Below are 12,486 nucleotides of genomic sequence, written 5' to 3'. Positions count from 1 at the left end.
AATAAAAAAATATTTTCATTCATGATTATGTTTGGGCAGACCACTAAAAGAGTACCTTAGAACAACTTAAAGTCAACTTGCAATCATACTGCTCAATTAAAAAAAAAATACAAACATGTTTTACATTAGACTTTGCAAATTACATTCCAATTTCTGCCCTGGGTAATGAAGGAAGACATCTTGTCCATTACCACTGCACATATGGGTAGCATTTCAGAAGCTAGCACAGAGTTCCCTCTAACTCGCTGTGGGCAGGGTTAACTCTGTGGGAAGAGGCATATTAAAGAAAGAAAAAAGTGGAATATACACCCTGCTCCCAACCAGCACATGCCTTCAAAAGGATAGGGAGAGCCAGAATGAGATTTGCAATCAAGTGATAGGGTTAATAGTGGATAACCACTCATTCAGTGTGATGCTGCAGCCTTTAAAATGAAGTAGTTCATTAAAACACCCCCTCTACAGCTAAACCACCTCCCTTCTTCCTTGAAAGTTATGGTACTTTGGCAATATCAGCTAGGAGAAAAATCTTGACTGTACAATAACAAATACTTCAGCTTCATCTTAATATGTAAGGGAAGAGCATAGAATCACACTTGAATGTCTCTTCCTGCTAGCATTTCACACCTTGAGAGCTTGTGACCAGTCACGTTGAGAAGTGTTTACTATTAAATATAACAAATTAGCAACAAAAAGGGACAGATCTGAGAGAAAACAAGAGAACAGGATTCAGCAACAGATGATGTTCTTGCAATATCGGGTAACTTACATTTGAAACTCTGCCAGAATCCAGCAAATCCTACTTATCATTGCAAAATCTTTGCCAAAGCACACCCAAGGGCAAAAGTCTCTCAAACAAACATACATAGATTAAAAGCTGCCAGAAAGATCAGCTAGTGGGCTTGCCACCTTCTACTTGTGAACTGGCAACTTATTAGAACGAGACAGAACCAAGTCCAACCTTTTTCAGGTGCAGGATATTCCTAGGATGGTTTACCTGAGCAAGTCCTCAGCAATAAGTAATGCCCCACACTGAGGTCACTTTACAGTTTATCCCATCATCAGCTCTGACGTACTCAATTGAGAAATTACTTCACAGAACACAATGCAGTGGGCTGGGAACCCAGCCGGATTGTGTAATACAGCGCTCGTAAAATAAGCATCCAAGAGGCTAAAACGTTTCAACCTGATTTGAGAAGCAGGTTCATTTAACTGGAGAAACATCACATTAGTTTTACGTTTAGGAAGCAAAAAACTGGACACAGTTCTGTCGTGAATTTCTCATGCAGAGTATTTTGAATGACAAGAAGTGGTACGGACTGATGCTGCTGCTGCAGGAAAACAACACGCTTGGCTGTGTTGTAGCAACCCCCCTAACAATCCCTCTTCTTCCACCTACAACCTCTTATATGACTTTTGCTGATGCCAATGGAAAGCCTGTCCAAGGACTGAGAAGACGTGGCCTAAATTGTATCATCTCTTCAGCTAGCAAGAGGGAAAAAACTGACACTAAAATGTCTTCTAAGCTTGTCAGGGTGGAAAGTGAAAGATAAAATAGAGCACTCATCAAAAAAATGAGACGATCTTCCACTGGTAAAGATGAGCTGGAAGATCCATAGTAGCACTTCTGCTTTCTCAGGTATACTGGCAGTCTCTTGTTAGGAAACTCCCAACTGCAGAGCAAAATCAAAAGATTCAAAACAACAATACCAAATTTGCACACAAATATCCTCTTTCAATATGGGAAAGCAGCTAGAACTCACAGAAACTCAGAGAGATTGTGGCCTACATCAAAGCCAACATATGCTTTGTTGCCACTTATATACAGACAATAGTAATATTCAAATGCCATATTCCCTGCTTTTGGTGGAACACAGAAGAAACCGAGAAAGTTTCTGAAGCCCTCACATGGAAAAAGCATCATACTAAAAGCACCCATAACCACATCTTATGTATTAGACATTATCCATCCAGAAACACCAGAGATCCACATTTCTGAATAAAAATTATCTTTGCTACATTTGCTGAGATTTTAGTTTTCTGGGAGTCAGTTTTACCAGCTCTCCAACCTTTTCAGCAAAGACTTAATTAAAAAGCCAGTGCTCCTAGCATTAAGAACTAGGATAAATTTGCCCACAGAGGAGGGGTTAGAACTGGATGATTTTTAAGGTCCTTTCCAACCAAAACCATTCAGTGATTCTATAAATGTATGAATCTTAAGATTAAGACAAACTCCCTTTCACATCACAAAGAGGAGGAGCAGGAGGAAGATAAAGGGCACAAGTACCCACCCATGTCTTTGTACATTGCCTACACATTTTCCATTTCAAAGTACTGCAGTACATTTACCCTTGAATATGAAAGTTAAATTAATTACAAAGAAGACCATCTGTTTTATGCTTTATTCTTCCCAAAAGTAAAATACTACAAGTTTGCAGTGTGCTTTTTTTTTTTTTGGTTTTTTTTTGCTTGAATGTCCCACTGAACTCCTCGTAGAATGTACATGTTGAAACAAAGTGTTATTATAGATACACTGCTTTATAAGAGACAGAACAATGGATGCCCTGTGATGACATCAGCGTGGCTCCCTTGGTATTGTATGGAGTAGGGTTACACACAATCCAACTCGTAGCCACCTCCACTACAAACTTCAAAACACAAGTTGCTACTCAAGATACATGGGTATGCTACAAGTTCAGAAAAATCTCACATTTCAAGACAGTGCCGAGTCTACTCTTCCCCTCCTGGCAAGCAGCATGTTTATGGCAGACCTGAGTATGGGAATTATTTCTCACCCTTACATACTTAGGGAAGATATAGGCCAGATGACAGAAAATACTCTGAAACAGCACGGAATTGGCAATCTCAAGATATTTACAGGCAAAGAAGCGTTATCGCACCGTAATTTAAATTATTGCTTCTTGTGGGCAAGTGTGGTATTCCTTGATCGAGACACGGGACTTTTTTGGTGTTCATTTTTCACTTCTGAAGCACGACTCAGGACAACTGTGAAGATGTTTTTAAAATGAAGGTGTTGTCTATGACTAGAGCTACATCTACAGCATGGTCATCACCAACTTGACCCAAACCAAAGCTGGTGACAGAAAGCTTACACAGCTGAGTTTCCACAGGCGTTTTCAAACCCAAGCATCACACTCCTGCTTCCAGAGTCATTCTAGGCTTGGTCTACATTACAAGTTTTGATACAAGAAAACCTCCCATAGCCTTTCAGAAGGGGTTTATGAATACCTATAATGCCTAACTAGGATCTAAGGCTTACCTCATATCTGTTCCTCAGACAATCCAAAGTATTGCTGCTCTACCATGCTGATGCCTGCAAAAGGACTCATCAGTGGGATTGCTAGGGGCATGCTTTTCAAACACTGGTCCTACCCGTAGGACAGCAGTGATAACTGCTGGGTCTCTAAACCAGCTACTTGCATCTGAACACAGAAAATTAAGGTTTTGGAAAAAAAACAGTAAATGAACTAGAAATCAGAAATACCAAAACTGAGTTTAAGTTGTAAACAGATTTATGTTTGTAATATTTACCTATTTAATCCCCAAGCCAAAACTATCTATGACCTCGGAGCACAGGACACCAAAACACCTACCTACCCCCTTTACATTATTACAGGTGAGTTTCTGTAGGCATGAAGCCAACAGTCAACATTAAATTAATGCAAATACTTTACTCTTTCAGAGGACATCAGGAATTTAAAACATTGGAAAAGCTGGCCTGCAGGCAACACCACTACTTGAGTGTTACAGGTGCTGTAATTCCTTCCCCCCCGCCCTCCCCCCCATGATAATACAAGGCAACACAAATATTCTCAGCTAAAAAGGAATCTGTACAGGGAACTGACTGTACATTTGATGCAACTACAAAATTGAAAGTTTGACAAAATGGTTCTGCTCCCACTGAAAGACATAATACAACAGGGCTCCATAGTTACAGGTTCAGCTGAAACCAGTAATGCAAGGCTAAAAATGTAGAAACTGCACTGGAGATTACAGCATTTATCTAGATGGGACTCCTTTAGATTTGCAGTATAACAAAGGCATTCTGGAGAAAATGTTATCCAGGCAAGAACTGCTCTGCAAGAAAGATAAGAGTTTAGTAACATGCACTGCACTGTTCTCCAGACAGCAGCAGTTGCTCCTATTCTTTGCCCTTTTTGATATGAATCTCAGTAACAACAGAAGAAAGTACTTTAAAAAACCAAAACAATTGTGTATGTACAAGAAAACTGCTCATAGTGTGCAACTTATTTTAACTGTTGAAACCCACTAAAAATGTTGTTGCTAATAAATATTCATAAACTCTTCCCTGTGCTGTGAAATTCAGAAACTACTACAATTAATTCTTGATATAAAATGTATGCATCTAAGCCCTGATATCTGTTCCAGTTTCTTGTCTTTTTTTTCCCTACTTTTTTTTTTTTTTTTTTTTTTTAAACTGTGGTACTTTTAATCTTAATACTCATCCACAGTTTTACTTGGTGTACCCTGCCAGAGACATCATGTGTTTCATGGAGCCCTGGTTATACCAATATAGTACAGTAAAATAATAATAAATTAATCAAATGCAGATGCATTCAAAAAACCCAAAACAAAACAAAAACCCAAAACAAACAACAAACCACACCGTCAAATGCTGGTCTCCACATGAAGGGACCAAGGATTTTGATGCAAAGTACTATGGATCCTGCCATCAAAAATAACATTCAAACAAGGAAACAAAAGCTTGCATGTTTCAAAAATTAAACACAAATCCCACCTCGATGTTATCTCACCCATGCCTACAAAAGCCTCTTGCTGTGCCCACATTTGCAGTTATTCATTTACACCTCAGGAGGCAGCCTGGAGATGAGAATAGTACAATAAAATAATTACCTGAAACATTTTTAAAAAAATACCCGTTAAACAAATTACCTTAACTGGCAGCACATAAAATTGGTAATTTTTTTTTTTCTATTTAAAAAAAAGTTGCATAGCTGTAGGATTTTGCTTTGCTGCATTTTTTTTTGTTGTTGTTGTTTTTACTCACAAGCAGTAAAAGAGAAGTTTTAGTTACTTAAACAGCAATACAATGTGCAGATTTCAACAATCCCTATCACTCAATCAATATAAATTAGTTACCTGTCTCAGTTTTACTCTTTGGACTGCATTGTGACAAAGGTTTAGTTACAAAATTTTGAAATATACTATTCCTATGCAGAGAAGTTTATTTTTTCTGTTCTTGAAAAAGGTGTAGAACATAAAACAGGGTGTGAATTCAGTAAATCAAGGTCACACTGTTAGATTATATTTAGTTTGCCATTTACTCTTCTTCAGCCAACAAGAAGGTGAAAACGTTCCCACTCAAAACCAGGGCCATCCTCCTGTGCAAGGGTCTCAGAAAGCCTGTATCGAACATCTCCACTTCCACTTGAGGCAGTAGGAAACATGTCCAATAACTTGCTTCTTCACAGAGCCAGAAGTTAGGCTGAAATTAGGAACTTTGGCCTTCAATACAAAATAGTGTCACTAACGTCTGTGGGGAGTGGATTGTTATAGAATGTGCAGCATTTTCAAAATCCCTGTGTGTCCTTTGCATGAGTGTTTGGTATACTGAGCACTACTGGCAAGTAACCGGATGTGTCTGCAATGCTTTTCCCATGTCACTGTCCATCTTGGCCTTTCTCAGCCTCAAAGAACTGTAAGTCTCAAGCCAGGCACGCTGTGTTCAGCAAGGGAACCTCACATCTCCCATCTTTTCTGATCAGTGGAAGCAGCTGTTGAAAAAGGAGAAGACAAAGCATCAGTGTTTCCGTATATAACAAACAGCGTGAGCACAACCACCGTGTTTTCTCCTTCCCCTTTTCTCTAAGCCCCCAATTACTATCATCTCTGCTGTGAAAAAAAGCAAATTGGATTTAACCTGAGGTTATACAACCAAGTGACCAATGTGTTCATAAACAGCACAGGGGCTTCTTGCACAATTCAGTTGTTGGGGGCAATACAGGAAACATGTTTGTTTATTAATTTCAGCTGATGCTGCACAGAGATTAAAATGACTATCCCTGTAGCAGGCTACTTTCCTTCAGGTTTCCTACTACCCCTGCAACAACCAAAGCTCTGCAATGTGGCCACAACACAGACTCATCAAGCAAGATTGAAAAAACGAAGAAATAAATGCCAGTGATGAAGAATTCACATAGTTTTGCTTCTTTAAATTTCCAGCAGAACAACAAAACCAACCCCTCAGTAATGAGACAGAATTTCAGAGAGCTTAATCATGATGGAGCTTTGAACAACCAGGTTTGGAGAAAGGTATCCCTACCCATGGCAGGGGGGTTGGAACTAGATGATCTTTAAGGTCCCTTCCAACCCAAACCATTCTATGATAGCTGGTGTGTTTTGCAATGCTTAGGGGCAGTAGTTTAATGTAAGATAAAAAGTTCTTGAACTAGTCAACTGAAAGAATAAACTTGTCCTTTAAACCTTTGACACCGATTGCAGATCTGAAATCATTAACACAAAACATAAAGCTGGAAAACCAAGAATCTCTGTGAGATGGGCTGGACAGAAACATGGTAACATTTTATTTATTTATTTATTTTAAACATTCTGGAATGGATTGATATTACAGTGGTTTTAAAAATACCTAGTTTCAATTTTTTTGTATGATTCCAAAAGCTTTCTGTCAGAAATAAGTGCCAGTATTCATGGAACAATCCAGAATTATGCAATGAATTAATTTTGTTTCATTTCTATGGAAAAAAGTACTCTTTTAAATGCTAAAGCTTTATTGGCACTGACTTGTCACTTTCCAGTACTAAAACTAGAATACATAATTTCAGACCCCGTCATAAGAAGGATGTGGAAACCTTTTGCATATTGCAATATATTTCAAAACTTACTGATTAATATTCAGTTCTGAGACCACAGCAGCAAATTCACCAAGGAAATATCTCTTCATGCTATTTCAGGTAATCAAGATACTTAGTGTTGAAATGTCTAAAAATAAATATTACCTAAAACCATGAATCTTGTCTTAATCTGATGGATGCTCAGGGCAAGATCTATTTACTTCAAACCATTCATCTATGCAGCTGTTGGATGCAAGACAAAAATGAAAACAATTGACATGAATATCTCCAAAACATTCAGCTTTAAGATACAAATATAAATTGGTTTCTTGTAATTTCAATGACAAGTAGAATTTTATATTTTACAAAGAACTATAGGTATACGAACACATTTCAACATTTACTGAAAATGTCATAACCCCAAATCACCATAATATTTTGATATTAAGCACTACTGAACAACTAAATATCTTAAGTCTTAAGCATTGTACAAACTACTGTCCAGCTTTTATACATAGGTTACTTCACTACCAGCACTATCATCTTCCTTGTATTATTCACTGACAATTTACTTACAGGCCCATGTAAAAACAAATATAGAAAAGTTTTAAAAGTGTTTCTGCTTTCCCTCCCAAGTGTATTAGTATTCAACACATCTTTTGTTGTATAGGTACACACAAGCTAAGCTCGCCTGGCTATGATGTGCACTCCTTTCCCATACAGGTGATGTCAACTTTTTTCCTGTGGGCTTTTCATACAAGTGTGAGAGGATTATAGCAGAGAAAATTGACCTCAAATACAATGGTGGAGAGGCAGAAAGATGTAATTTAAAAATATATCTTCAGGGTTGCTGTTTCTGGTTTTTTGTTCTTGTTCTCTTAAATGTAAAAAGAGTTTTAGTAGTCCTTCAAGCACCCTTAGAGGAGTTACCCAATAAATGCAACTTTCTGGAGTTTTATCTGCATCCCAAGGAATACTTGCCCTTTATGATATATGCAGAGGCAAGGCAGCCGTGCTATAGTATCTCCCTGCTGCAGCTCTTCCAGGCATATTGCACACTCCCCAGCGTCTTTACTCAGCACATCCTCTGAAGACAGAACACAAAGTAAAACAGTTAAAAAGAAGACTGTTACCATAAAATTGTTTTTTATTCAGAACTTCAAGGCCAGCTACAGAAGACACTTCTTGTCCTGCAGAAAGCCTTGTCAAAGTGAGGATCAGTCACACACCAGCTGACTGAAGATTCCTGATGGGAGACATCTTAACAGCTCAAATTAAAAAATGGTTATAACTCAGTTTCTTCCTTAAACACAGTTGTTACCCAAAATGAAGTTCTGTAAAATGACACCCATATGGAGAAGAGGGGTAGCCATAACTAGGAGCCAGTATAACTCTTGGGAGTTTATAGTTTCCCAGCATACCCATACCCCAGTACACAGGCTGCTCTGATCTGACCCTGGAAACCTGTGCTCTCAGCCAGGCAGCTGCAGCAGACACATGCTGTGCTCCTGACCCCAAGAGCTAAGCACTAAGTAAATGGGGTTCTATATACAGATGGCACGCAATGCCTCCAGGGCTTTGGGGATTCATGCTGGGTGGATTTTTCCTAGCTGTACCACCTTCTCCATGCTCAGTTTTCATTATGGAAGTTAAGTCCAAGGCTGAACATAACATTTCTCCAGACAGGATACTGAAGGTAATTAACCAGGTATCTTCTTGACTTCTAAACACTTGGCTGATCATTTGCCTTTTCTGCTCTCCTACTCATTTCCTATGGGTCTGGCTTTCTTCTACCAGCCTTCCAGGTACCCATCTTTAACATCTTCAACCTCCTCTTCTCACCATGTCACCATGTTCTACCACATCCCATCCACATTTTCCTCAAAGTAAAGTATGCAAGTCTTAGCAACAGGAGTGAAAACTTTCCATCAGGCAAAGAACAGTGCTGTGTAGCTCCAAAGACCCTAAGTTCCTCAAGATACTGGATTTTTGCAGCACTACCAAGTCCCACAAGCAAGGAGAAAGTAAGTTACTAGGAATGCACAGTAGTTGGCTTTCACACAGAAGCTTCTGGGAAAATACATTAATTTTTTTAAAAAACTTCTCTCTTGGACACATCTCCTTATACAGAAAGTGGGATGCAGAATTCAGTCGTAGCATGAAGCAAAACAGGAGATAATATAAGGCCCCGTTTGCCAGAAGCAGGTTTAAAACCCTAGTTACATTCAACCACACACCATGCACAGAGCACTCCCAACAAGGGAACCAAGCCAGCAAACTCTGGCAGATCAGAAAGGTGGACACCTGGCAAAGAAAAGCTCACATGTTCAAATTTCCAGTTTCATGGGAAAAGCTTTCCCTTCTTAACCAAAAGGACCCCAAGGAACTTTTTAGTGCGAGAACTGTTCCCAGGCATGACTGAGAAACCACCAGCTCTAAGCTGTTCTGTCCAGTGGCTCCAAAACTCATCCCTACAGCATTCCAAACACACAAAAAATAATAAGCAGACAATTAAAAAGCTATAATTGTAGCAAAAAGTGAAATGAAATCAGGTCTACCTTGTTTCCCTTACAATGACAGCAAGCTGTCTTGCAGGTGGTTAGATTTCTAAAAGACTGCTCATTTCAGTCTCTGAAACATTTTAAAAAATACTGTAAAATGCCATGTGTGCCATCATCTTCATGAGGATATGTGAAGAATATATAACATGAGGCGGAGTGCTATAAAGAAAAAAATATTTGAAACAAAAAATAATGGACAAAATAAGAAAAGTGTTTTACACAGGATAATATTATTGGTAAGTAGTGCATTAAGAAATCATTTCTGCTGTTTTATCAGAAGCTGTGAACTGCATTAGGAGTACCAATGACAGAAAGTAATTTAAAACAATACAAGAGACCTTAAGAGCGCTCACCTGTTGTTACAAAATCCTGACACTAAGAACTTGCCCAGAAGAGGGTGCTAAGGATAAAAACTTCCTTCATCTGTTTGGCTTTCTTAATAAAAAGATACTTCAGGATCTGACACCAGGAAACACAGACTCTCCAGACAGCATTGTCCTACTCCAGAGATACTGATCTTTGCCTGAGGCTTTTAGACACTACCCTCCTAGACCATCCCTTCACACAACTACTTTGCCAAAAGTCCTATGAGCAGATCTACTCTCTTCCCACAGCTAGGTTGGAGGAAGAAGCATCATTATAATTCAACTATGCATAGTTGAATATAAACAGAGTATACTTAATAAAAGTAATTATTTGCAGATTTACTTTATCAGATCAGCAGCAGGTACCCAAAACAATATGAGAACAAGATACCTCCAGTGAATTAATCACCGGCCTCCTTCCCTCAGCACTCTTAAGAGGGAATGATTTAGTCAAGTTTTGATGACAAAAAAATAACAAACTGTCCAATAAAAACACAATTTATAAAAGCAAACATTCCTGTGAAGAATTTTCACATCATTCTCTATTGCACATGTCTGGGTTATTGTGTGCTCCCCAGACTGTATAACACTTGGGTCTGAACTCCAGCTGAGCAATTTAACAAGGTTCTGCACCTTTTGGCTCACATTTAAACATTTGCAACTTCCACCAGCCCTGCCCCAAGTGTCTGAGATTCTTCTTCTTCCCTTCATTACTCCTGTACTCCCCTCAGCTGCCACTAACTTACTTCCCTCTTGCCAGTACTGTCCCTACCACACAAGTCCCAAGCAAACAGCTTGCTGCTCCCCCCTGGCTTCACCCCAGGCTTTCCCACTGGGATGAGCTGCTGGGCACACACTGGCTTTGCCTAATGGTGCCAGAGGGAGCTGTTGTGAACGCCAAGGGCAGCTGGCACGGATGGGGCCTCAGAAACACAGTGGAGTTCGGCCAGGCCCGCAGAAGAGATTTTGTTAACAGGTTTCAAGGGTGCTGATCCTCTGAACTAATGAGGAGCTGACATTCCCTGTTTCTTGGATTAATCTTACAAATCCTACCAGGCTCTCATGGAAGCCCAAGTACTAAGGGAACTGGTATAAAACACTCAGCTGCTAGAAATGCCCACGTGCATTTGCAGTGCAGCTTGGCACCGACACAAGCAGACTCCAAACCCATGTAATTATGCCCATAATTGATTACACCTGAAGCGACCACTGCAAAATCAAATCCTTCAGAGCCCTACAACACTTTGGGTCTGAACTTCCTTCTGACCATTTCAGGTGATTCAGATCATCAATTGCAGATAAAGAAAACAGAGTGAAAGAACCTGTTATATCTGGATTGTTCAGAATTTATTCTGTACTTGTTTCATACAGTACTCCCCTGTGCCAACACTGGCTTATACCAGATGGAAGTCAGGTTAAGGGCCATTTAACACTAACTTAGAAGTACTCGTTTTGGAACAATGTGTAAATCATTTTGCATAGAATCACTGCAGTCTGAACAATTTTTTCCTTATATTTTCCTGCAGTAGAATGACTCAGCAGATATGGATTATTCTTTTTCTTTTCTCTTAAAAAAAAAAAAAAGAACAGTTTGAGATCTCATCAATGTTATGATTAAAACATTTATGAGTGTATTATCTAAATGGAAGTGGGAAGAGGAAATAAGCAGAGGCCACATTTTTCCATTTCACCTACATGTGGGTACATACACAAACACCACACCCCCACATCCATCTGCCTTGCACCAAATAGGAGGTAAACACTCCTCCACCTTCCCAGCTATGTGAACAAGTACTTACTAGCCAAAGACTGGTGTCAAAGATGAAATCTGGCAAGAGTAGTATTTCCCTCCTGTATCTGCTCAAGTGATTCTTCCTCCTATTCTTTATCCTTTGTTAATATTACTACTGTTTTAACTTCCAGTTGTTGGTAATTTTTCCTCCTGAAATTCCAATTTTGTCTTTACTGAAAAATAAATTCTACTCCACTTCTGCATTTCTAGAGAAATAGGTACATTACTGAATTAAAATGCAATTATTCTGGCAATTTTGCACATATTTTACCAACTAAAAACTTCTAGAACTTTCTAAAAATGTATCCAACAACTATCAAAACCACCAGCTCAGTCATGGTTAAAATTATAGGCAATGCCTGATACAGTCTGAAATTAAATAGTCTGTCTTTAAACTGAGGATTGCAAAAGCACAGGCAATACATACCTTATGGATTAAGTCATTAGGATCTACACCACTGCTTTTTATTTTTCTTTTTAAACAGACAGATACAGCCCTAGGCTCAGGAAACCACAAGTCAAAAATCATGGAGTCTTGTCTGTTACAGTATTTGGGGAGACATCACCTTATAGCAGCAGTATTTTACTTCTCTCTAGACAACCACTGGAAACAGAACATCAGGTAAGAAAGACTTTTGAATGAATCCAGCATGACAAATTTTTAATAAACACGTACTTCTTTCTAAAATTTGAAAGCTAGATGTATGTGGAAGCTCTTAGCTTCACAGTGAGGAAGACACAAAAACACTAAGGAACAGGAGAGAAACTTACTGGAACCTTCTGAACAACATCTTATCAGCACTGAAAATGGTAAAACAAGCCAGAAGAATTTTAAAAATACTGATGAAACTTTGCTGAATATTACCTACAACTGTACATTTGTTATTAATTAATTTTTATTGCTGATTACTAAAAAA

At 38.8% G+C, this 12,486-nt stretch overlaps 1 protein-coding gene across 1 annotated transcript in view; it reads right to left on the bottom strand.

The window, feature by feature from the left end:
- Positions 1–5,207: 5,207 nt before the first annotated feature.
- The window catches only part of ZNRF2 (zinc and ring finger 2), a 51,591-nt gene continuing 44,312 nt past the window's right edge, over positions 5,208–12,486 (bottom strand). The window contains exons 3-5 of the mRNA XM_071735389.1: positions 7,833–7,938; positions 7,017–7,094; positions 5,208–5,774 (exon numbers count right to left, since the gene is read on the bottom strand). Of these exons, the coding sequence (XP_071591490.1) occupies positions 7,037–7,094; positions 7,833–7,938 (164 nt within the window). The 3' untranslated portion in view covers positions 5,208–5,774; positions 7,017–7,036. The remainder of the gene's footprint in view (positions 5,775–7,016; positions 7,095–7,832; positions 7,939–12,486) is intronic.

This window comes from Heliangelus exortis, chromosome 2 (assembly GCF_036169615.1).
Source record: "Heliangelus exortis chromosome 2, bHelExo1.hap1, whole genome shotgun sequence".
Lineage (NCBI taxonomy): Eukaryota > Metazoa > Chordata > Aves > Apodiformes > Trochilidae > Heliangelus > Heliangelus exortis.
Note: the sequence above shows the minus strand (reverse complement) of the source record. Positions and strands in the feature narration are given on the sequence as shown.